This window comes from Meriones unguiculatus, chromosome 1, assembly GCF_030254825.1.
Source record: "Meriones unguiculatus strain TT.TT164.6M chromosome 1, Bangor_MerUng_6.1, whole genome shotgun sequence".
NCBI classification, from domain to species: Eukaryota; Metazoa; Chordata; class Mammalia; order Rodentia; family Muridae; genus Meriones; species Meriones unguiculatus.
The window spans coordinates 194,761,500-194,788,368 of record NC_083349.1 but is presented as its reverse complement, the minus strand read 5'-3'; the positions used below and the strand labels follow the sequence as shown (position 1 = coordinate 194,788,368).

At 48.4% G+C, this 26,869-nt stretch overlaps 1 protein-coding gene across 1 annotated transcript; it reads right to left on the bottom strand.

The window, feature by feature from the left end:
* Positions 1-395: 395 nt before the first annotated feature.
* On the bottom strand, positions 396-26,673 carry Hexa (hexosaminidase subunit alpha). Its single transcript, XM_021638795.2, has 14 exons — positions 26,421-26,673; positions 11,418-11,510; positions 9,960-10,025; positions 8,933-8,979; positions 8,367-8,477; positions 7,603-7,704; positions 6,448-6,580; positions 4,833-5,013; positions 3,708-3,791; positions 3,371-3,443; positions 2,629-2,812; positions 2,341-2,431; positions 1,461-1,565; positions 396-636 (listed from the first exon to the last, which is right to left on the bottom strand). Exons 1-14 carry the CDS (start codon positions 26,671-26,673, stop codon positions 573-575), a joined length of 1,587 nt encoding a protein of 528 aa, XP_021494470.1. The 3' UTR covers positions 396-572.
* Positions 26,674-26,869: the final 196 nt, after the last annotated feature.

Here is a 26,869-nt window from a genome sequence, read left to right as displayed (position 1 = left end):
ACACTTTATCACAGTGCCTGAAACACAGTATTTGTTCAACAGTACAAGGAAATTCAAGAAACCTGACGGAGAGTTGAGCAGAGGCTCATGGGAAGGGACTGCAGTGAGCAGGCTGACTCTGGAGCCCATGCCCTGAACTCCTTCAAGCCCCCAGAACATCTTCTTCCAATACAGAAACCTTGGAAGTGACACCAAGTGCAGTGACTTTTCTTAGGACACAAGTGTGGGAGGGAAATGGCCTTTAACCTGCATGACCACCCAGGCATAGGTCCTGAGTCTAACCCGTTGGGCCTGCTTAGCCTCCATCACTTAGAAGCAGAAGGCTAGCCCGATTGCTCCTTGAGCTCTGACCTGGGGGACATTATTTTTTTTCTTTACACAGGCAACCGAAGTAATTAGAGAAAACGCCACATCTCTCTTTATTGAACACCAGTGCCAGTAGTAGCCGCCTCCTCTCTAGTCACAGGGGCACGCGGGCAAGGGGCTCTATCTCTGGCCGGGAGACAGTGATAGCCTGGCCCGTAACTGCTCTCTTAGGGCCAGCACCCTCCTGGGTGCTCAGTGCTGCTGGCTCAAGTCTGCTCAAACTCCTGCTCACAGTAGCCTATACTGATGGGCTGGGCCTGGACTCCTCTCCTGTAAAAGGACAAAAACAAATGACAGATAAGTTTTTCAGCCTTGGACCATAGCAGCACCTTCTCTACAGTAAGCAAGAGCCCAGTTCCCATTTCAGTCCCCAATCACTTGGGGACTTAACTCCCAGGTTGTCAGTGAGAAGCCTCCCCTTTTCTATCCTGCAGCTCTCTACCCCCAACCCCCAAAACTCAGTTACACTGGAAAAGAGGCCAGGGCCTGAGGGGTGTCTAAAGCTCTTGGCCCACTCCGATGTCTACGCCTGCTTCTAATATTTTATAAGCATGGCAGTGGAGAAGGACTGAGCTGGGGCTAAAGCCTGTCAGACTCACAAGACCTAAGAACTGACTCTTAGGGACCTCTAAGAACGCCTCCATCACTCTCCAGATAAACAACATGTTTGGAGATAACAAACCACGAGCGCAGAGTCACCCAGTGTCTTAGAGCCCGTGAGGGATGCATGGCTCTCGGCCCGGAAGTCCGTTCTGCACTAGGCCGTTTTTAGGTTATCAAGACCCAGTCCACAACTGAATCAAGGAAAGGGCCTACACAAGCCCACAGTCAAAGGAGGTATATGCACTCATGAGAGTCAATCAGAGCCGACAGGTTCAAATCCTGCTTCCTACTGACTTTGTCCAAAGCACTCAAGAGCTGCCTACTCCTAAAATGGGGGCAAATTTTTCTTTGTGGACTGTACAAATTCAACAGGACGGAGCCTGTCAAGAACAGTACCAGGTACAAGAAGCTTCGCAAAGTTTTGGCTCATATTCTTGTCTTCTCAGTTCGGGTTCCCAAGCCTCAGATCTATCTGCCCACAGCCTGCTTACCTCAGCAGCTCACAGCGGAAATGCGACAAACGTTTAAAGGCGAAGTCCATATTAGTTGTCAGGTTGCTGCTCCACAGCCTCTCGGCAATGGCACCCGCTCTGGGCCTATAGGAAGGAATGCACAGCAGACTGGGCCCAGACTAGCTCAGACATGAATGACAGCCTGTTCAATGCCAAAAGCCAGGTTGGGGGGTGGGGCGGCTCTCAGGAATTTCCAGGTCTCAACTCCTCGCTCATTAAAACCATCCTCAGCCGGTAGTGGTGGCACATGCCTTTGATCCCTGTGCGAAGGAGGCAGAGACAGGTGGCTATCTCTGAGTTTGAGACCAGCCTGGTCTACAGAGTGAGTTCCAGGACAGCCAAAATTATACACAGAAAAACCCTGTCTCGGAAAACCAAACCAAACAAACAAAAAACCCAAACCAAAACAACTACAACAACATCCTCATCAGCACGCAGACAGTGAACCTAAGCTCCTCCTCTCCCGGAGACACAGGAATAAGGGTAAGCCTGAGAGGCACGTGAGCTGAAAGTTAACTTGGTATACTCAACCGTATTTGGGAAGGCTGCTGAGGAAGTGATTCCACTCTCCCTGTCCTAGACCCCAAGCAAGTACCCTGGTGTTCTTTATGGTTTTCGTGAAGTGGAGACAATGGCCGTTCTGCCGCACACCTAATGCTATGGGGAAGCACGCATATGAAGCCACGTGGAACATAAGCACCGCATGTAAGCATGCAAACAGAAGCATCATCTCAGTGCCATCCCGCTCAAGGCTGAAGGCACTGGGTAGATGGAAGAAACTGAGACGATGAGGCAGGAGCCTGGCCTCAAGACAAACTCTTCATCCTCTACCCTCCTGGCCTTATCCTAACATCCTTACCAGAGTCTGGGGACCAGGTTTGTGCTGTCCACATACTCTCCCCACATACAGGCCTCCCCTCCAATGACCAGACTCTTCTCCTCAGAGGTGCCTGAGAGGAAACAACAGACCACGGTGAGAGTGTGTGCGTGTGCGTGTGCGTGTCCTTCAATCATCCTTTTAGTATGGCCTTCTCCTCAGAAAGGCCATTTTGTTACTTAAATTACAATGTGTTGCCTTGCCCTTCTTAATTCCCACTGTGTATCTCAGCCCAGACTCTGACCAGCCAAGAGAGTCCCCAGCTCTCACCAGGAAATGCCAGGGGCTCCACTTTGTACATGTCCTTCCAGTCAGGGCCATATGTTACACGGTTCAGGTACCAGGGCGCAGAGAGCAGGGCCCGGAAGCCAGCCTTGGTGATCTGTTCTATCTCCTTCATGTACTCTACTGGCACCTCTTCCCTCCATACCTGTATGATTGTGTCTGGCCGAACCTGTCATGAAAAGTCAAAGGGCAGTCACTATTCAGAGCTCACAAGATTCTTGAGGTTCATTCTTGTGCACGACGCCCGGGCCAAGGGGAGCATGCTCCCTGCTTCCCAGCAGCAAAGGATGCTTCTGTGACTCCAATCACTGATCTCGCAAACACCCTCGACAGACCTGAGGTGTTCACTACTCTTAACAGAGCTCCCTGATGCTCCCCTCCCAGCCCTGCGGCAGCTTCCCTGTCTACACGGAAGTAGTAATTGCTTGTTGAGAGCTGAGGGGAAGAGCAGTGGAGTCCATGCAAAGAAATGAGGATCTAAGCACAAGATTCAGAAGGGAAATGGCACATAGCCTCAGGAATTCCAAGAGCCAGACTTAGATAAGAGGTTCTGACTCTAAAACCCCAACAGTGACAGCTTTGGAGCTCTTCAAGAGAGTTAAAGAGAGATGGCCCACAGTTCTCTGACCAGTTAAAGCCTATTAGGCACCAGGATTGGTCCCTATAAGAGGTTGGGGAGGGCCAGGGAGATGGAGACAGGGGCGCCTCATCTCTGCCCCTGGCTCACCTTTACTTTATTATCAAACACTTCCTGCCACACCACATAGCCCTTGTCATAATCAGAGACGATGTCCAGCAGCCTGGAGAGGAGAGGAGCATCAGCAAAGTGTCACTTGGCTGTGTGTGCCAGCCCTCTAGGTGCTGAGTCTGGCAGGGCCTATTCCTGACTGGGCATTGCCATCCCTGGGTCTACCATCTGACCACTCTACGCCTGAAAGGACAGGACAAAGGGAACCCTGGGGGGCCAGGGAGTGTACACAGGGAATGACTTTGGTATTGCAAGCAGAGACCATCCCCCCAGAGGAGGTGACTCCTAAGGTGGCCCACCCTCCTTCCTTCCTCACGTCTGGATGTAGAAGGACTCCAGCTGCTTGAAGTCACTAAAGCCTTTTTTTTTCATGAAGGCCTGGATGTTGGGGTTGGACCTCCTGCGTAGCAAGAAAAGAAAAAATGGTTAGTTCTTTCATCATCCCGAAATAACAACTTAAAGATTAGCCACCTAGCCTGCTGCAACCGCCCCTTTCACCTAAAACACAGAAGCCACCAGTGACAGCAAAAGTCCCCCAGTGAAGGAGTGGCCATGCAAAGCTGTAAGGTACCACAGACAGAGGCTGAGAAAGAAAGCAGCCTGGACTTGAGGAGTCTGAAGTCCACACTCTTGGGGAGAATGCATCTTCCATCTGCTCTCTGGATCACACCAGGGTCCAAGCAGTAGCTGTAGCATGCTGGACACTGGCTTCCCGCTCTGCTGTCCTAGCGGGACACCAAACCTATATGACCCGCGACCTGCTGCAGAGTCCTCGCCCTGCAATGCCTGTTTTGCTTCCATGTTTTTCTCATCACGTTCCCAAAAGACAAACTATTTTCTCAGACCTAGCTCTGGGGACTTCTCAGAAGTCCCTCAGCCTCTTTTGAGGTCTGTAGATTTGAGGGTTTGGATGTCATGACTTAAAATTAGGCCTTGTTACTTATTAATCCTGAATGCTGTACTAGACTCATGTTTGAAGATTTGGAACTTCTTTACGAGCATGTGTATGTGTGCGCATGTGTGCAGGTCCCACTCCAGCCTGAGACGTCAGGCCCTAGATCTGGAGTTACGGGCATGTGAGCTGCCCGTGTGGGTGGCTGGGAATCTGAACGCCCATCCTCCGACAGATCAGTAAGTGCTCTCTAGCTTGTACTAGCCTCTTGACTAGACTTTTTAAGCCTCTGCAAGTGGGGATTATTTTTCTCTATCCTCCATTTTTCCAGGACAGTTCTGGGTCAGAACGAGGCTGTGCACAAATATCTCAAGGATGGGAGGGAAGAGGAAGACGGGCTCACACAGACAGCCCTGCTGTCACAGAGGGTCTGTCCGGGCTGGGCCACGGCTCCCTTGGACATGAGTCCCTAAGCAGTGACAGTGGGCCCATGGTACCAACTGAGTAAGCCACCCTCAGGCTGGTGCTTGAGGTCCCACAGGCTCATACCAGCAGGTGAAGTCAACTTCATCTCCTCCCAGGTGAAGATAGAAGTCTGGGAAGACAGAGCTGATCTCCAAGAAGAACGTGCTCATGAAGTCATAGGTACTGTTGAGACTGGGATTCACGGGTCCAAAGGTGCCAGAGGGTTGGGACCCAGAATAGCAAGGTGTTAATAACCCTGGGACACCTAGGTTAACAGAGAACCCGCAAGTGTTACAAACACACACAGCATGTTATGGAGTGGCTGTGTTCAGTTATGGATGGCTGTGTTCAGTCACTCTGTAGCACCCAGCGCTCACAGGCATTAGTAACAACTTGTTCAGTCACAAATAAATTCAAATGTATCTACCCTCAGAGACCTGGGCCAGGTTGCAGGCACCTGACCGCTGATGCATACACTCCCGCCCTGACACACATAAACCACCAGCACAAAACACCGTGCTCCTCAAGGCTGCTGTTCTCCAGGGGCCTTTCAGCAACAAAGCAAGGGGGCAGAATGAATGACTGCGCCTACTGACAGTCTCCACTCCAGCTCCTGCTGCCCAGCTTCACACTTCCTGAGGGGTGTCTGGGCCTGAATTCCTCCTGCTTGTGGCTGAGGCCAAGCAGCAGATTTTTCATTCCTTCTGTGGGGTTCATCTGTGTCTCACTGTGGGTTCTTAGGTCCCAAAGCAAGTGAGTGAGCAGCAAGTCACCATGCAGCGAAGACCTCTGCAGGCCAGCCCCAACTGTTTTTGTTTTTTCTCTGTGTATTCCTGCATGTCCTAGAACTCACTCTACCGTAGACCAGGCTGGCTTCAAACTCAGGTTTCCACCTGCCTCTACCTCCTGAGTGCTAGGATTAAAGGCATGTGCCACCACCAAATAGCCCTAACTTCTTTCACAAAGATTCTACCCTGGAAGTCAAATTTCTCGGTGTCTACCCTAAGGTACAAGAAGCCTACAGCAGTGTTTGGGAAACATTTTCCCCTTTGTTGGGGTGAAGTGGCAGAAGCCAGGGTATCACTTCTATGCCTCATGCTGACATTGAACAAGATCCCCTTGCCCCTGTGTTTTCCAAAGTGTTAGGTTGGTGTCTTACAAAGATGCCTGGCCTCTCCCCACACATACACATATAATTTAAGGGTTAATTGTTTTATGGATATGAGTGTTTTGTTTGTATATGTGTCTGCACAACAAAAAATAGCAGATTCCACAGGCGTTCTGGCACAGATGTTTACTAGCTACCATGTGGGTGCTGGGAATTGAAGCCAGGACTTCTGGAAGAGCAACCAGTTCTCTTACCTGCTGAGCTATCATCTCTCCAGCCCCATTTGCCCATAATTTTAATAGTAAAAATGCCCTTCTCTGCATAAATTAACTTTTTTCCCAGAGCAGCCCCAGGCGGAAGTCTCTGGGGCCAGGAGACAACCTTAAGAGCTATCTAGGTAGCAGGACCGAGGGTAAAGACTGTGCAACTAGGCTCGGTCACCCCTTTGCGTTGCCACTGGACGGAACGTCCTTTGGGCAGGAGTTGATGGAGAACAGTTTTCAAGAGTCAAGGCCAGGATATAGGACATACAAGCGCCGCTGCCCCGAGCCCCTCTCTGAGCAGACCCTCCAACTGCAGAGCCATTCTTACCTGCGCCCCAGGACAAAGTGTGGCCCGGAGTGTCAAATTCCGCCAGCACACGGATACCCCGGAGCCGTGCATACTCGATAACTTCCTTCACATCCTGTGCTGTGTAGATGTGGGTGACAGGGTTGTAGGACCCCTGAAAGGCAGAAGATAACCCTCAGATTCTCAGTCCCTGTAGCTATTGGATAGAGAAGATATTCAAAATCTCCTCAGAACACCCCGAGTTTTAGAACATCTGTCCACAGCCCATGTGTTCTGGGGGCTTCTTCAAGGGCCTGTGTTGATAGAATTTCCCCAAAGGTGTCACACCCACAGCCTTCTTTGTTGTGTGTGCACCCACATGCGGAAGCTGCAGGTCAGCACTAGGTGTACAACTTACTTTCTGAGACAGGGTCTGTGGCGGTTAGAGTAAGAACGGCCCCACACAGTCACAGATTTGAATGCCTGGTTACAGAGAGTGGCACTATTAGGACATGTGGCCTTGTTGGAGGAAGTGGGGGCAGGGAGGAAGTGAGGTCTCAGAAGCTCAAGCCAGGCCCAGGGGCTCACTCTCCTTCCTGCTGCCTGTGGATCTGGACGTGGAACTCTCAGCTACCTCTCTAGCACCATGTCTGCCTGGGTGCTGCTGTGCTTCCTGCCAAGATGGACTAACCCTCTCCATGGTAAGCAAGACCCAATTAAATGTTTTCTTGATAAGAGTTACCACGGTCATAGTGTCTCCTCAAGCAATGGAACACTGAGCCCAGGGCCACTCACTGAACCTGAAACTCACTGTGGGCTCCGGGAATCCACCTGTTTGGATTCCTCCAGTCCCCATTCTCCACTCTCACCCAGTGCTAGGGATCTGAACACAGTCCTCACGCTGTTCAGCAGGCGCTTCCCTGACTTCCCCATCGCTCAAGTGCTACACCTCCTTTCTAGCTAAGCATTCTAAGACCAATGAGATGCACAAGAAGGGATTATTCCCGTTTAACAGAATGTATATGAACAACAACGCTAAAAGCCGAAACCAGGAAATGTATCTGCTACAGGATAAACATGAATGTGTGAAGACACGAACCCCAGAGCCCCGGCTCCAAAGCTGCCGTCCTTTCCCTTTTTTATTAGGTTAAGAACTTTGAGAACTTTGCACCTGTGTTTGGGTAAAGTGAATCGTACCTTTCTGGTGAGCTCTGGGAAAGTGAAGCTCTCATAGGGGAAGGAAGGGTCGTCCACCACGTGCCAGTGGAACACATTGAATTTATTGTATGCCATGACATCCTGGAGGCGAGAGCACAGATCATGAACCCCAACCTGGGCAGACTGCTCTACACACAAGAGCAAAACTCAACCTTCCTCAAGTTCCAGGGGTGCACTTTTCGGGACTCTCACTCAGATCTTCCTGTGAGAGAGCATCTTCCAGATGAATTCTGGACGCGCTGAGGAGTGCCACGGCCACTGCAGAACCCTCTTGCTGTCTAAAGTCCCCCTATATCTCAGAGCAACACTTCCTGCTGCTATCTTCGTTATCTGACTGTGAGGGCTGCTGGGAACGTAACTCCCGGAATATAACGTAAATCCTAAAAGCCAAGGCTGACACATATGTCAGCTCCCCTGTTTCTACCAAAGGGACAAAGAAAAAGGCAGCCACAGAGCTGGGTCAACAACTGCAGGGACTTCACCCAGCAAAGGCTTAGGGGCAACTTCATGATAATCTTGACTGTGGTCAGCTCAGCCTGGCAAGAGAAATCAGTCCCCCAAAGTACTGTGAGCAGCACTGCAGCCAACTCAGGCTTCTCCTGCAGTAGGCAGTCTTCTCCACTCTCAGGGCTCGCAGAGTCACATACAGACTTCCTCTGTTTTATTCAGAACATGACATCTCTTATCCCTTGACCCGCTACCCAGAACCTATGTATGAAATGAAGGCCTTAAGCCCTAGTTACCAGTGTGTCCAGGATGCTAGACAACGGCAGGTAATGGCGAGATGTGTCCAGCAGTATGCCCCGGTGAGGGAAGCGGGGAAAGTCTTTAATCTTCGTCTTGTTGATGAAGAACTGTGTGGACCAAACACTGAATGCATCAGGATTCAAAGGGAGCTTACCTTGGGGACAGAGGAATGAAAGAGACTCTCCCAAGATCCCCGAAAGACAATGTGTGAATTCTCCAAAGTAACCACCCCTTCCCACCAACCTCTCTGCATCAAAAAGCATAAAGAGTCGCTGCCCCATGCCAACCAAACACAAGCATACCATGTACTACTCAGCCCACAAACTGGCTTTTCCTGAAGCTAGCAGGCTTCTTTTCTTCAAAGCAATGTGGCATCAATCTTGATTACTAAATGACCCAAGGGAGCCACATTTCAGGATCTCCAAACAGACCAACTCTATCAACCCTTATCTCTTCCTAGACTACTGCTGAGGTACTCTGAAGCTCTTGGAGCTCTATCTAAAGCAAGACAAGACAGATTTTGGAGGAAACCCCAGAGCGCTCGTGGAGAGTCCATATTTACCGTTCCCTCAGCTGATTTCCAAACGAGCTGGCTGAAAGTCTCCAGACCTGGAGAGGAGAGGAGAGGCAGAGTAAAGACCAGGGAGGGAAAAGGATGCATCCACTTGGGAGGGCCCCAGTGTGCTGTCCTTAACGTTTCCCAGGGAACTACGAAAAAAGAATCAGAGCACTGAGTTCCAAGGAAGCTGGGTCTGTAGCTGGGCCTCTCCTGTGGGAAGACCCCACGGCTGAAGGCTTGAGGTAGGTAGCAACTGCCCTCGCTAGCACAGACTTGAAGTCTAGCAAGGCCCAAGCACAGGTTGACAGAGTTCAGAGTGTTACATGCTGTCAATGGCTTTGGCCCTGCTTCTAGACACTCAATAGAAGCCACACACACACACACACACACACACACACACACACACACACCCTGCTTCCCCAGATTTCAAAATAAAAGACTCCATGAGACCTCACTGGTTAGGCGGGTCCTGATTTGAAGCACAATACTGAGTACTGTTTGGGCCTCTCCTCACTTGGGACCTCAAATCTGTAGCCTTGCACCTTTTGTGTAAGAGAGTGAAGGACAGAGTGGGTTTGTGTATTTTTTTCTTCAAAGTACACAGGACAGACAGTGGAATAATAAAAACTAAGAATGAGCATCTGCCTCAGCCTCCTAAGAGCTGATATTACAGGCATGAGCTACCACACAGTTTTTGTTGTTTTGTTAACTCTTAAAGAGATGGTTAGTGCTCTAGCTAGATTGCCCAGAATGGCTCTGAACTCCTGGGCTCAAGCATTCTTCCTGCTTTAGCCTCCTGAAGAGCTGGGACTATCACCATGCACAGCTTCCATACCTGGTTAGACTTTCCAATTGTGTACTGGGTGAGCAAGACCCTGAGTGGCACGGTCCTCTCCCCCAGCCACCCACCTCCCACTGCTGCACCAAGTGCTAACGCTGTGCACAGCTGCAGGACGGGCAAACGCTCCAGCTGTCCTCTTCACTCCCTAAGCGGGGCTACTACTGTTCCCCACTTTCCCCACCTTGTTACCTCGGAGAGCGCCCCAGATAGTCTCAGACTCGAGTAAACACTGGTCATCATTTATGATTAGGGTGTCTGGAATGACAAAAAGGAGACTGTAGAGCAGGTATTCTGTAACAATCTCTGAATAAACAAGAAAGTAAACCAACAGGACTTAGGAGAAGACAGTGGGTAAGATGCCTGCAACTACAGGGAACCTGAATTTGGACCCTCAGTATCCCTTCTAGAGCCAGACGCAGTGGGACACATAGCTGATGTGCTGGGGGATGATGGGCAGCAGGGTGAAGACAAGCGAATCCCAGGAGCTCATCAGCCAGCCAGTCTAGGGAAATGACGAGCTCCAGGCTCAGGAGAGACACTATCTTAAAAAATACTAGGTGGAGAGTACCCGAGGAAGACACCTGAGACCAACGTCTGGCTTTCATATGCACACACACAAGTGTAAACATGAACAAACATATTTCACAATACATGTGAATGACTAAATCAACAAACAGCTGGACAGCAGAGTGGGTACCACACTGCTCTGCAGGCCTGGCTGGTGATGCATGCAGTTCACAGTAGGTGGGGTTCTCTGCAAAGCACCACCAGCTTGCTGGCTAAGTTCCCCTGTCACAATCATGAGATCCTTCCTATTAGCTTTCAGCTGAAAATACAAACTCTTTGCAACAACCACCTTGCCCTGCCTTTTCCTCCAGGCTTCAACCCAGCTCAAAGAATTTGAGTAAGATTCAAAGACGCAAATATTCAACATTGGAGATTTCAGTCACAAACGTGTTGCTCAGGACTAATGACTTAGCTTCACTGCAGTATAAATGACCCCAAATTTCCCCCTCCAGTGTCAGATATCCTGGAGAAACCCCAGCAAAGCACACACATCGCAGTTTCTCTTTTTCTTTTTTGAGATATGGTTTCTGTATGTAGCCACAGCTGTCCTGGACTCCCTTTGTAGACCTAGCTGGCCTCAAACTCACAGGTCCATCTGCCACGTGCTGAGAAGTGAATGTGTGACACCGTGACTGGCTACGTGTCCACATTTCCTCTGTTTTGTCTTGGCTTTTGGTTTTCAAGACAGGGTTTCTCTGTGAAGCCTTGGCTATCCTGGACTCACTTTATAGACCAGGCTGTCCTCAAACTCACAGAGATCCACCTGCCTCTGCCTCCCCAAGAAGAAAGTTTTGAATCTTCAAACATGAGTTTAGTACAGAATTAAGGATTACTAAGTGACAAGGGATTACAGGCATGCACCACCATGCCCAGCATGTCCGAATTTCTTAAATCAGCCCCCTGCTCAGTCCAGAAGGCGAGTGTCCCAGAAGACTGAGTGAAGAGTCTTTGTGACATTTCCTGTGACTCTTGACACTTGCTGAGCCCCAGTCCCTAAGGTCACTTAGCAGCAACTTAGTCCCGGATACCTGGAGGACAGTCACAGAGAAGAGCTTGCTTTGAGGACAGGAAGGTACTTACAATTTTCCACTGACTCCAAAGTAGGAAACTCGTTACATTCCGCTGTGATAACAGAGACAACCAGAACATTCTTCCCCAGCGTTTGCTGTTTTTCTGTGAAGACAGAGTAAACTCAATGGACTGACCCGCGCCCAGAAGTGACAGGCAAACCCACAGCTCCCCAGGAAGGTCCCTAGCTCTAGTCCCTCTGGCTGGGATTTACCCAGCACTGAGCCCATCTGGTCACAGTAAGCCTCCACTCTTCCTGTGTTTCCACTTTCTCTAGCAGCCTGCTCTGACCCACTTGAGCTAATCAGTCTCTTCTGTACTGCCCCAAGCCCGATTCTGAGATCTGAGTAGCAGCTGCTCCTGGAAGGAGGGCTTCAGAGGACTTCCGGGTGCAGCACTGGCTGAGTGGCAGGGTCTGCAGCTGCTCACCACATCGGCCACATAGGCAGCTACAACAAATTAGCTACGCCAGAGGATTCATTAACATTTATGAACCCCCCCAACAAAAACTTTTTTTTTTCTCCACAATTAACTTGTTTGTTTTGAATCAGAATCTTGCTTTGTAGCCCTAGGTGGCTCAGAGCTTACTTTGCAGACCAGTATGGTCCTAAACTTACGGCAATCCTCTTGCCTCTGTCGACTGAGGGCTGGGGTTATAGATGTGAACCTGCCACTCCTAAGGTCCATATCCAGATGTTTTCCATGGAGGGGAGGTCTGTACTTGGCTGCTTCTCTTTATCTCACTGTAGACTAGCACCCTGTACTGTTCTTCAAAGTTCCTCATGAAGAAGTTCCCATTTTGTTAAAGCCCACAAGGTAAGACACAGATGGAATAGGAGCCAGAAGGTGCGGCAGGAGAGTGGGCCTCAGATGAGGAAAGCCAGCCCTCGGAGAAGGCCAGTAGTCATCAGCCCATCCTGCCTGTCCTTTCTCTAGCAGGTTCTTGAGGGTAAATCTCTGCTCTCAAAGGCAAAAGGCGCCTACATGAGTCAACATACTCTACAATGCTGACTACAGATCCCACTACACACACGGAAAAATACCGAAACATATCTCTCCCTATTTTCCAATCTTCTCTGTGAATTTCAGGGCGGTCTGATTTTTTTTTTTTTTTTTTTTTTGTCTGTTTTGTGAGACAAGGTATTGCCCAGGCTGACCTTAAACTTGCAGCAGTCCTCCTGCCTCAGTCTCTTGGGGACTAGGATTTCAGGCATATACCACCATATTCAGCTTGCAAGGTGGTCTGATTTTACTGCCTTAAGCTGAATGAACTCTCTCTCTGCTCTTTCCTGGAGCTGTATGTACGCTGCTGACTCTTCATCACCCTCAACTCCCTACAAACTGCAAGGATAGAATGGTTTGGCAGAAGGTAGGGAGAGTCTTCATAACCAGACTACAATCTCAAATGTTACCCATCTCCAAGCAGAAGGGACCCAAGTGCTACAAACCATGTGAAGGAAGCCAAACAAGAGATGCTAGGCTCTATCATACACGTCAGCTCTCAGGCTGCCAAGCAGCCAGTCAGTAAAGGAATCCTTCCAGCCCACAACCGTTGACAGATCTCTGCCTCACACTAAGTACCGTGCGTCCCTAACCCACTAATTCCTGCGTAAGCTCCTTACAGAAACAGAATCTGACTCAGACCTGCTATTACAATTTCATTTTTCGAGTCTGTAGTGTCTTCCTAAGCTCTATAACCAGAGGACTGCCTCTCTAAACATACACCCACAAATCCCCCAAGCTTAGCCAAGTGAAGAACACTGACAGAATACACCTCACAGTGAACTACACCTCGCTCTGTCTCCCTGAGCCTTCTTATCCCCTCATTTCACACACCCCCAATGTGACTTCAGAACACTCCTGACTGTGTCCAGACAGTCAACAGAAGATAGGAAAGTTCCTGGGAATCCCTGTCAGCCTCTTGGTCCTCAGTCTGCTAAATGAGAAGTCCTAAGTCGCCCACATTTAATTAAGTTGGTCACTGTCCTGATGGCAAATGAAGGTGAGCTGCAAACATCAGGCTTGTCTGAGCCACCGATTGGAAGGCAGGAAAATTCCCATTTTTTTGTTAAATGTCATTTTATTTTTTTTCTAAACACATACACACACATTTGCTGTCTATCATCTGGGCGAGGGGAACGTGTCACAGACTCTTTTGAAGACCTGATGAGCAGGAAAGTCCTTTTCTCGCAGAACAATGGCCCTCAGATAAGGCTCCTTCTCCAGTTACACTGCCCGTAGCCTGCCTCCAATCTTATGGCAATAAATCCTAGCACTCCCAAGACTGCCTGGGCTGATAAAAAACTCAGTGCAGAGGCTTGGATTAAACAAGCTCCCAGAGGAAAGGTCTGGGGGAGGAGGCAAACAGAAGGGCCACCAGGTCATCTGAGAGGATGGAAACACTGCCTCATCACGGTGGCTTTCCGCCTCTGCTGCCACTGTACCAGGCTCTGAAGAGAGCAGGAAACAGGCAGGAGCCAGTGCTGCCGCCTCTGAGCTCAGCAACACGCCTGGCACCAAGAACTGAGCTGTGGGAGGCTAGGTATGGTAAAGAGCCCGCTCAGCCAGCAAATATCTGGGCCTGGGTGCCATGCAGTCAGGTCAGCCGGGAGAACAGGAAGCCGTGAGGTGTCAGATGCCCAGGAGCAGGATGGTGCACAAGCTTAGCGCTGGGAAAGCTGGTTCTGCAGCTACCAACCCCAGCAGGTCTGGGGCTTCCACTTCCTGTAAACAATGGCGGGGTAGGACCACATTCCTGCTAAGCATGACTCCAGATGGAGGGCGCTGAACTTCTGCAGGGTCCTCCCTCATGTCTTCTTCCTCACTCAGCATCCTGCTTTCATCAGCTCAAATGACATGTTCTCTTCTTTGGGTTCATAGAGAAGTTTGCATACTTCTCTAACTAAAGAAGTAATTGAAAACAGTCCAAAGGCATCTAAATATTAAAATATAAGCACCCCGTCACCCTTCCTCAGTCCTCTCACTGATGAGGTACCACTTCTGCAAACCTTCACACTGCAATGCGCCTGTTCACCACAGACGCAGACTGCTGGGAACAAGGTACTGCTCACCACACAAGTCCCACAGGGGAAGCTTCTCTGGACTGTTACACAGCTCCTCCACCTGCTGTCCGTGTGTCCTCGACATGCCTGCTTCCCTGCTTGCTGGCCACATATGCAGGCATGACCTCAACAACAGTCTCAAAAGCTTGTCTGTCATACCCAACAGCAAACCCTCAATCCGCATCAGCTTACTACCTGCCAGCTGTGCCTCAGCCCTGTCACCTGCACCCCTGGCCTTGGGGGAGAGACACAGGCCAGCAGCACTGGGTTACTCTAAAATCCCATCTGGTTTCCTGAGGCTGCGGTCAATGTCTTCAAGGGCTGGGGAGGTGGCTCAGCGGTGGAATCCTTGTTGTGCAGACATGAGGAACTGAGCTTGGATCCCCAGCATTCATCTAAAAGGCCAGCATCAGTGGTACATGCCTGTGGCCATGGGCCTGGGAGGCAAAGGAATCCTGGAGGCCTGCTGGCCAGTCTAGCCAATCAGAGAGCTCTACATTCTGTGTGACCCTGTCTGAAAAACAGAAAAGCAACTGCGAAAGACACCTGACGCCAAGCCCGGGCCTCTACAAGCACACACACGGACATAAACCACACATACACACAAAGACCAAACAACAACAAAACCATTCGACGTCTTTTACATCCTCTACTGCCCCTTCTATTTTCTGTAACACCTATTTCAAGCTTGTGCCACTTCCTCCAGTCTATAGCCTGATCCCACCTCCCTTCAGCGGATTGGGAACTCCCACCCACCTTTCCTTCTTCCACCCTCACAGAACACCTGCAGCTCTGCAGCTGTCTTCACCTTCTCCCCCTCCTCTATGAAAGAGATCTATTTCCCTCCACCTGCATTCTGGATCTCCCCTCAGGCTTCTCTTGTATAGATTATCCCCCTGCCATGTCTTCAAGTGACTTCTGCCAACTGATTCTTTCCTACCAGCATTAAAGCCATCTGCCATCTTCCTGGCCTCGAGTGCACATCATCTCAAACACCCACTCTTTCTCTGGCTTTCTTGCCTTAGAGAAAATGCAGTCTGGGCGGGACTGAACTGCAAAGACAGGCAGACTGGACTTTAATTACCCTGGGCAGGTTATTCATTGAGCTGTGGTTTCTCATCTGTAAAATGGGGATGTAACAACATCTATCTTACCAGGTCAATAAAAGGAAGATAAATATGTTAACACGAGTCAAGTGCTAAGCTTGGTTCTGGCACATGGCAGGTACTCACACCTAGACCTGCTTAGTCTTCTCTTTAGCCACTTCCTCCATCTACTCTACCCTCCACTATAGCCAGCTTCCCTCAACGTGCTCCTCTGACAATGGCTTCACCAAAATTCCGTGGTTCTGTAACTAAGTTCATGGGATCTTTTCCAGTTCATTCATTTATTCATATCATACATTCATCCAATGAGCTATTTATTGAAGGGCTACCATGTGTTAGGCTTTTTCATTCAGTGCTGGGAATAAAGAGGTAATCAAAACTGACAAAAATCCCTGCCATTGGGGACAGAGGATCCTGGAGGCCACCCTCGTCTTTCCGGATGGTCAAAATCCCTGAGAAAGCTTGAACTGAAACAAAACTCCCTCTACTTGGCCTCTGGTAGCAAAAAGCTTTAATCCCAACGTTCAGGAGGCAAAGAAACATGGACCTCTGTGAATTCAAGGCCAACCTGATCTTCATAGTAGGTTCCACAATAGTCAGGGCTATACAGTGAGACCCTATCTCAAAACAAAAACAAACTTCCACTGACTCAGGGAACTCTGCCCTCCTGGTTTTCCTTCTACCTCCTTGAACGTGACCCTCCTTTTCTGACACCAGCCTTCCATCTGCCTCCTCCTTCACACCCTCCTTGAACATCATTTACTCCTACAACGAGCTCATGATTTCCAAATCTGTTTTTCTAGGCCAGTCCCTCGCACGGAGCCGTACAACTACCTGCACACTTCTGGCTCAGCTGTGCACAGTGGGGCCTGAAGCTTCAAGGCGAAGGTGAACTCTTCACTTCTCTTGGCTGAGCCTCTCTCTCATTTTGATAACAGCATCATATATTTAGCTGGAGGAAAGCCTCACCCTCCTGAAAACTCTCCACCAGAGTAGCCTACAAATCTACACAGTGTTATGCACTAAACATTGTCCTAACCTCCTCTGAGGTTTCAACAATTTTTTTTTAAATCCAGTTAAGCCTTATAATTAAAAAAAAACAAACAAACAAACAAAAACAAAAACGTGCCCAGGTGGTCCCTCCCCACCTCTGTCTATTCCTCATTTCCATTTGCTACCTGCTGGCATCTCTTGATTCATGAATGTCTGATCATGACAATCCCTGTCTAAACCCTCCTAATGGGACTAAGGATGCAGCTGGGGAATAGACTACTTGCCCAGCATCATAAAGATCATAAAGTCCAAGGTTCAACCCCCAGCACCAGGAAAAAAAGCCCCTCTAGTCTAATGGTACTCCATGCTTTTCAGGTGAAGCCTAGAAGCCACTGGAGGACCATTCGGCTCATTCTCTTTCTTGATCTATTCAGGAATTCTCATTATAGCAAAGTGAACTCTCCCCAGAACCCTGGAACTATCTTGTCTTCACCATACTTTTCTCATCACAGATTGCTTCCTGCAAACAAACTTGGCATTTCTTCCATACTTGTTTGGCTAAGAAATAGCTCTGGTTTATAAAACTGTTTTGGTGAGCCAGGCACAGTGGTGCACGCCTATAATCCCAGCACTTGAGGAGGCAGAGGCAGGTGGATGGCTGTGAGGTTGAGGCCAGCCTGGTCTACAAAGCGAGTCCAGGACATCCAAGGCTACACAGAGAAACCCTGTGCCGAAAAAACAAAAACTGTTTTGGCTATCCCCCCACCCTTTCCTAAAAGAGCTTCCTACACGACCATGGAGCACACATACATTTTTCATAACATTTATCTTAATATAAGCTGTCTATCTCCTCACCTAGTCTGTGAGTTCCTCAACAGCAGAGACCAATCTGTGTCTTTGTATTCCCAGTGCCTGATACACGGTAGTCATTCAATAAGTGTTTGCTGAAAAAATGAACGATGCTAGAATTAAAATATGCACATTTAATGCTATGGATGCATAATGACTGTGCTACATGATAGTCAGGCATAAATGGCAAACAGAGATCCCTTTACACACCCAAATCTAGTATTTCTGAAGTCCTAAGGCCTGAGCGAAGGTGGCTAAGAAGAGACCCAGGCTTATACAAAATGCCTTTTCAGACATGCCCGGGAGAACTCTGGGGCCTTCTGCTTCTCTAGAAGGGAAAATTTGCTACTTTTAAGGCACCTAGAGACTAGGAATCTTCACCTTAGTGAAAAATCATCACTCCCTCCACCCAGCTCACTCCTCTGAAAATCAAAGCACCCCCATCTGTCATGTAGTGGGAAAATGTATGGGGTTCTTATAAACTGGCTTTGGTTTGGCCTCTGGGAACTAGGAAAGTCAAGCCCCTTAAAGACATCGTCCCACTCTTTAACGCCTACTCTGCCCCACAGGCTCTGGCATTCTGAACTATGACAAGGTTTGTTCCATGAGCACTTTCCACTCTTGCCTCTCCCACTTCTCTACCTTTCCTGGCCTCCCCTCAGATACACCGAGCACTAACTGTGCAGCAGGAACCATGCTAAGTGCTAGGAAAAACGAACAAACAAAAAACAAAACAGCAACCCTGCTCTGGCGCTTGCCCTTGAGGAGCTCACAGTGTAGTCGGAGAGAAGATCGCTAAACCCTGTCATGAGCTAAGACAGCCGGCGGCTCCCTCCAGAGAGGGAAGAAGGCCTCCTGCATACATCGGAACCATGTCTGCAGGGAGGCCATCTGTGGCATCTAGGGCAGGCAGAGCTGCCCCATACTTTTGTTTTCAGATTATTTCATGTCCATGAGCGTTTTGCCCAGACATACGCATGTATATGTCTGCGTATCATTTGCATGCCTGGTACACATGGAAGTTAGAAGAGGGTGTTGGGACTACTAGAACTGGAGTCACAGACTGTCACAGCCACAGCGGGGGTACTGGGAACTGAACATGGGTCCTCTGCAAGAGAAATCAGCCATCTCTCCAGCCACCTCTCCAGTGGCAGCCTCAGAAGCTGACTGCCCTGAGCTGGAGACTTTTCTCGGTCAGGTGTCCCCAGCCTCTTCACCCTCCAGACACAAGTAGCCCAGCCCTGCATGCTCCCCCCACGGAAAAAAGGAACACTCAGGAGTGCCTATTCCAATCCCATCTTCTGTTGTAAAAATCAGTTGGAACTTTCCTTTCTCCATATTTTAAAAATGATCTGTCCGTTCCAATGCCATCACCACCAGAACATCTCTCCCCACGATTCTTCATCCCAGAAGAAAACTTTAACTAAAAATTTCGGTTACAACAAAACAAAAAACCTACCTAATTTTTAAAACAAAAATGAGTTCTTGTATAGATTAGATTGACATTTTTCCATTTAGTAAAATGATTCGCAGATCTTTAAATAGCAATAGAGAAATCCACAATCATTATTTGTAAATACTGAATGAATTGCATTGATGAAATATTCCTTAGCTTATCTTAACTTATCTTATTTATGACATTTGATGTTTCTAAACTCCAAAAACCCTTTCCCCCAAGACAAGGGTTCCTCTCTGTTAACAGTCCTGGCTGTCCTGGAACTTGCTTTGTAGACCAGGCTGGCCTCAAACTCAGAGATCCACCTGCCTCTGCCTCATGAATGCCAGGATTAAAGGGGTGCACCATTAAGGCCCACTATTTAAAAGCCTTTTTACCTTCTGGGGAGAGGGGCTCGCAGCATGTGTGTCTGTCATACGCTGAAGTCAGAGGACAACCTGCAGGGGTCAGTTCTCTTCTCCATGTGTGGTTGTTTTAAAGGTCCATGTTTCTAAATTTTGTATATTATAACCAATGTTCTGCTAAACAGGTATGTATGAGAATTTTAACGTTTTTACAGAACAACTGTTTTTGTTTTGAGACAGGGTTTCTCTGTGTAACAGATTCCTGGCTTCCTGGAACTTGCCTTGTAGACCAGGCTGGCCTCGAACTCACAGAGATCCAACTGCCTCTACAATTTCTTTCTTTTTCTTTTTTTGGGGGGTGGGGTGGGGGTGTTTTCAAGACAGAGTTTCTCTGTGTAGCCTCGACTGTCCTGGAACTCACTCTGTAGACCAGCTTGGCTCGGAACTCAGAAATCCACCCACCTCTTACTCCCTGAGTGCTGGGATTACGGGCGTGTGCCACCACGCCCAGCCCAAAACAATTTCTTAAGGGACAGGAATACCAAGCAAAGACATGAAAATTTTGGGTTATGATACTTTCAAATATTTTATTTATTTATAACTGAAAATCCACAGGTGTGGGCCAATTCTCCACATTCTCCCAACATTGGCCCATCTCAGTTTTATCTCTGCTTGCTGGGGAGACAGCACAGTGTTAAGAGCCTGCTGCTTTTCCACAGGGCCTGAGCTCAGTCCCAGCACCCACCCAACACAGCACCTACCCAAACACAACACCCAGCACAACTACCTGTAACTCCAGATCCAGGGCATGCGTGCCCTATTCTGGACTCTGTGAGTACCATCATACACAGCCACCGACACACACTCACACACACCCTCTCTCTCTCATTCTCTCTCTCCTAAAAAAGGGCACAAAGAAAACACAAGTATAGCTATAGTTAGCATTTCCTCAATAACAACTAAATTTAAGTACTATTATTCACAATCACTATCCATAGTCTTTGCATGCCATTTAGTAATTTTACTTTATTTTTTTGTGGGGGGGAATCTATTGAGATGGACTTCTCATGTGTAGCCAAGGATGGTCTTGAACTTGCTACGTGCTGTGGCTATCTTTGAACTCCTGACTTTCTTGCCTCCACTTCTCAAGTCTTGGACTACAGACATATACCACCATGCCTGGCTAACTTTATTGATATACGGAGCTCTTTTTAAATTTTAACCTTGCCTCCTTTATTTAACCTCAGAGCTTTGCACAGTTTAGGCAAGTACTCTACCACTGAGGGAATCCCAAGGAATTATCCTTTTTTTTTTTTTTTTAAAGTTTTTCAAGACAGGGTTTCTTTGCATTGCCTTGGCTATCCTACACTCAATTTGTAGATCAGCCTAGCCTCGAACTCACAACAATCTGATTGCCTCTGCCTCCCTGAGTGCTGAGATTACAGGCATGTGCCACCAAAGCCCAGCTTAGCTATACCTTTTTATAATGCAAATATTTGGCTTATTTTGTCCACTTTTTCTTTATATGTTGTTTTTGGGGATTGATGTTTGGAAACAAGGTCTTTCATGGTAGCCCAGGCTGGCTTCAGACTTGGGTTATCCTCCTGCCTCAGCCTCCTGAGTGTATGATTACAGATATAAGTCGCATACTCCTCTTGGTCTTTAATCTCAGGTTCTTTTAGTTTTCATATAGCAAATATAACAGGGTTTATTTTCTTTATGCTTTTTCCCATTGTTTAGAAAGGCCTGGGGTTGCAAAATCCCTCTAATGCTTTTATCTTAGAGATTTTGATCTTGATTTTTAATCTACCTGGAATTTAACTTATGTTTGGCAAAACACAGATTTTACTTTTTCCAAATGAACACCTACTCATCCATATCTACTCACTGATGGGTTATCTCTTCCCCTTGCCTGGAAACAGTCTTTACTATATGCTAGGTCTCCACATGAGCACTAGCTGGTCTGTGTGTCAAAGAAACGTATGAGGCCCTCGGGCTCATTTCATCCTATCCTCCCCTCCCTATAAAGGTCATTTCCTTTTCTCCACAGCCTACCTGCACTATACATCACCTACCTTTGCATACCTTTTCATGGCTACTTGGCCCCCAACACCATCAGCTCTTTTCATTTCCTCCCCAACCAAAACCTTGTTCTTTCCAGAACAATGGCACTTCCTCCGCAGCTAGCTCTGAGAGGAAGTGTCGTCTCTCAACCTGGAATGGAGACTTCCCCAGCTCCCATACTGGCCTTCTGTGACTCAGGCCATCTAGCTAGAAACCTTAAGTCTTTCCTACTGTAGCACTCTCCAATTTCCTAGTCACTTGTGCACCTTGTGCCCTAGAGTCTTATGGCTGTCAGATGACCTGGACACTCAGCGGGAGAACTAGCCTACACTCTGGCTTCATAGTTTCCCAGGAATATCAGTAATGTCCTCCTCAATTAGCTTCTGGCCATCTGAGGCACCGGAGTCTTGACTGCTGAACCTTCCTGTCTCTGGAAAAACCTGAACTCATCTCCCAGCTGACTAACCTCAGCCACACACCTGTCTGCTGAGATGCCCTGAACTGGACAAATCCACCCTCAGACTCGCAGAAAATCAGGCTCAGTTCACCCTTTGGTCTCTTGGTCAATTTTTTCTCTTTTCACTCCTCAGTACTTTCTTTTTCTGCCTCTATCTTTGTGAATCGGCACCAACATATAAGTAAGAGCAAATACTCGCGCTGCTAAATGACAAATACAGGCCTTCCTCTAACACCTGGCTTACCATGCTCACGAGGTGGCTCAGTGACTCTTTTTGGAACCTGCTGGTCCACCTGAGATTTGTGCACACCAACCACATTGACCTTGAGTTTCCTCAATGAGTAAGGCTCAAAGGGTTCTTACCCGGGCCTTCCTCACAAGCTGTCCCCCAGGCTGGAGCACCTCCCGTCACCAACTCCTACTTTCATATCTGTTTAAGTAAAACCTAAGAAAAGCTTTCCCAAAGGCACCTGCCCCACTGTCCTTATATTTGGGTCACGTCTTCATCTCTTCTGCAGTCTCCAATCATCTGCACTTCAAATATCACAGAAAAAAATGACACCTTATTGTATGTGTATATCCTCACTTTTGGGGACTGTGATTTTTTATTTTTCACACAGCTGGCCTCAAATTTACTATGTAGCTGAGGATGACCTTGAACTTGTGATCCCGTCTGCCTCTACCTACTGGGCACTGAGATTACATGTGCCACCATGCCCACTTTGCATGGTACTAGGGATCACACCCAGGCTTTGTGTGTACTCAGCAAGCACTCTACCATCGGAGCTACATCCCCAGACCACCACAGGAAAGTACTCAGGGATGAGAGCTGCTTGACCCACATGGTTTTTGAACTTAGCACTGCTGACTAATTACAGTTGATTAATAAGCACTAATTGTACTAAAGATGGAAGGAAGGTGGCTAGAAATACTTCTGGGAAGTGATAAATGGAGCAGAGAAACACCATTCCTAACCTGAATGGCAATGAAGAGAATTTAGACGTTAGAAGTTACTATCAGAAGTCACTAACACTAAGGTGTGCGCACAGCTTAATCTTCCCAGGGGCGAAGACTAACTGTCCTGACAAAGATGTTTATGAGCACTGCAAGGACGCCATGAAGACAGGAAATCTTGGTAGACAGGCAGATCTAAATGGAATTCCCTACCATAGCCGTGAGCTGTGTAATGGCAGTCATTCTGCCTTCAAGCCTCAGTTCTGAAAACAGGAAGAACACCGCCCCACAGAGCTGGCTGACAAAACACACGCTCACTTCTTAAAAGCCTGCCCCTCAACCCACACACGCACACACACACACACGCTCACTTCTAAAGGCCTGCCACTCAACAAACACACACACACACACACGCTCACTTCTTAAAGGCCTGCCCCTCAACCCACACTCACACACACACACACACACACCCACACACACACCCTCACGCTCATAAGGCCACTCAACACACACTATCTTTTGGCCCTTCCCAAGGTCACTTTTGCCACAGCAAATCCTACTGTGTGGCACTTGCCCAGAGGAGTCCTGGGAGTGGGTGCTTAGAGTGGAGCAGCCAATTTTCAAGGGCTTTCTTCCACTCTCGTGTGATGGTGCACATGGCAAACTGTCTGACCACCCAACGTTTAAAGGAAGGTGAACTTAAACCTGAATCTGCCCAGTCTAGGCCTCCGTTAAACGAACACAGCCACTGCGCATGCTCTCAGCATCTGTCCTAAAAACTCAAGGGTAACCAGCAGGGAGATGTGAGGGCAGCAGCATGTGATAAGCAGGCTCCCCTATCTCTACCCCAAAAGTTTTAACAAAGAAACAGGCTGCTTACTGACTGCTGAGCACCCCTACTTCCTTCTCTTGAGCACATGTGTCCAAAAAAGGAACTCCAGCCATGCCTGCACCCAACCAGCTGGCACATGGCAACTGAGCTGGGGAAGCCTAGACAAAGTCACAGGCAAAAACACAGAGAGCATCTCCCTGAGCATGCTGGTGATTTGCTACAGCGAAGAACAGAGGAGAAAACTCAAGCTGTTTCTCTAAGACAGTGGATTTTTGTGACCTTGAGGCAGGTCACAAATACGTGCACACATCTTTCATGTCTACAGCCCCAGCTGATTGTCCTAGTGCCCTGGTTGTCAACTGCTACACAATGGTGGAGAAAGCTCCTAAGCAGAGTGGTCAAACATACACTCATTCATTCTATTTATTTACTGACAGGACCTCACTAAGTAGCCTGGCTGGATGGTTGGGACCTCACTCTACAAACCAGGCTGGCCTAGAACACACAGATATCCACTTGTCTCCTGAGAACTGGGATTAAGGCATGTGATACAATAATTGCTTTTGGTTTAAACATTATCTTGAGGACGAAGGGACTCAAAACCTATGACTTTAACAACATGCCCAAGCATGAGGCCTAAGCACGTACCAAAAACCTTACAACACCTGCTGTAAAGCAAACAAACCAGATTCAACTGGTCAACCCCACCACCGCCCTACTTTCCTCCTGTCTTGGACAGTAGTGGAGCATAAGAAAGGGGAAGGAAGGCATCCCAAGGTCCTCTCTCTCTTCTCTTTATTTTTTTCTCTCTTTTCTTTAATTATTTTTTCTCCTTCAGTATTTTAATGGTGGTCAGACCCAGGAATTTGTGCATGCTAAGTAATCTACTGCTGAGTGGCAGCTTCAACTCCATTTTATTTTAAACATCACCAAGTGCTCCCCACCATTACACCCTCCTTCAAAGAGTACAAAGACATTCACAGCTACTTCTGTTTAATTACCCCAGAATGGCTCCTAGTGCCAGTAGATAGAAAACCAAACAAATGGGAGAAACATGAGGAAGCAGCAGCAAGTCTAGATATTAGGCTTCTAAGCAGTCCTAGGAGGAGTGTGACTACATCCTGTTACAGACTCCAGATCTTTCCATGCACACAGACATCAAGCATAAGAACGGAAAGGCAGGGAGATCAAGTATAGCTCAAAGAAACAAAACACAAAGATTTCACATCCCAGACACAAACTAGTCAGACATACACCACGCATGGCTGAGCTTCTCAGGCCTCCAAGCAGCCAGAATGATTGTGAAAGCAGATGATCTAAGTAATAAGGAAATCCATCCAGCCTATTGAAGACTACAGGCAAAACTAGCCAAAGGCCCTGAGACTTCAAAATTAAATATGTATTAGATAAATAAATACTTTTGGCCCTCATCTAAATACAGTTGATTCTAACATCTTCCTCCTTTCCAAAGATATTTTTATCATTATTTCTCAGTATCTACAACTCCATTCACCACACACCCCTTATAAATGGCACCATATTCCTCTTTGAAAACAATAAAGTTAAAGGCAACCCACACACCTGCTCCTCCAGCTTTCTAAAGTGAGACTCCACTCCAATCTGAAACCTGCAGATTACCTTCTTTTTGATGATCTTAGATCATGATCTTTCCGGATGACAAATCTTCATTTTCAACAAACCATTTGGAATTATGTTGGAAATGTCCCTTTGGGTGTGTCTGTGAGTGTGCTTTTAGAGACAGCTTTAACTCCAGAGTTAAGACAAGACTCGCCCTAACTGTATATGGCAAGGTCTTACATGCTGAAAAAAGAAGGAGAAATGGAGAAGCATTCTCTTTGCTCCTCGGCTGTTGTACAATGTGACAGGCTGCCTCAAGTTCAAGCTCCTATGCTCTCTCATGATGGACTATTTCCTCTGATGGTGAGCCAAAACAAAGCCTTTGGTCACAGCAGTGAGAACAGTAAAAAACGAACCTTATATCAATCCTACACCAAACAGCTCTTTAACACACAGAGCTAACAAACTCATTAAGCACAGACACAGCTAGGGAAGAAATGCCCTGAGGAGGAACTTTCGAAGGTTCAGAGTGTGATGCCCTCTGCGGCTTACTAACAGTCACCTGTTCACCACCCGAGGACGAGCAAACCAAAGACTGATTCGGTGCAGAAGAAGCACACAGCTTACTTTCGTTCTAGAATTAAAGGGCTTGGGAAGGGACAAGCTCGCTCTGCAGAGCATCTGCGGTAGCCAGGTCAGGCATCATCAGGCACTCCAACACTGTTCACCCCCAACCCTTGCTACTCCCCACATCCACCACAGTACCAGGCTACACTGTAAGTTTGGTCCTAACCCCCTGGGCCTCTACTCAAGTTGCCCCTGCCTAGGTCCCTGGAAGCTCTTTGCCTTGTGCTCTATGATATCTCTAACAATCTGAACATTTACTAACCAAGTTATGTGCCTGCCAAACATATGCTGGGCTCCCCAATGCAGCCCTGGTCACTGCCTCACAAGGACCTAGTAACACTTGAGCGTAACCTACAGGATCCTAAATGTCTACTGGCAACGTATTTCCAATATTCTGATAGCCTGATTGAACTGTGGTCCTACAGCAGGCATTTTAAAAATTGAAAACCTAAATACAGCTCAAGAGAGGGATTCGGGATAAACTGCGAGCCCAGAAGTAAGAGCAATAAAGGGGTGAACAGAGAAGAAGCGATGGCAGGGAGGCCAGGTAGCTCGCTGGAGAAAAGCAAGGGGAGAAGGGGCGTGGGAGGTGAGTGGCTGGGCAGAAGCCGGCGGGAGGGTGTCTGCGAGCCGGGCTCGGAATGACCCCCGGAAGGCGGCTCCTTCGGAGGGAAAAACCGGGCAGTGACTCACTTGAGAAGCTGGGTCGGGGCCAAGAGCCGGAACCGAAGAGCAGGTTACGATAGCGTCGAAAGGCCTCATCGAGGACGACGCAGCCCGCCTGCGCGGCCGAACCGGAATGGTACCGGAAGTGGAAGTTGTTGGGGTACAGGGTGTAGCGCCGGTGGTAGCTTTGGATGTACTGGGGCCAGGGCCACACCGCCGTGGCCGAGCAAGACAACGCCGCCGCCAGCAGCAGCGAAACCCAGAGCCTGCAGCCTGCCATGGCCCACCGGCGAGCTCCCTCCCAGCAGGCTGAGCCCGCGTGAGGCCGGGTCAGGTGAGCGGCGCCCGCGTGACAATCGGAGGGTCACGTGAGCGCGCGAAGAGGGGCTCGGTCTGTGCGACCGTTCCGCGACCGAATCTGCAGCGCCGGCCCCGGGGTGGTGAAGGAGCGATCCCCGCCCCGGCCGGCCCTCTGT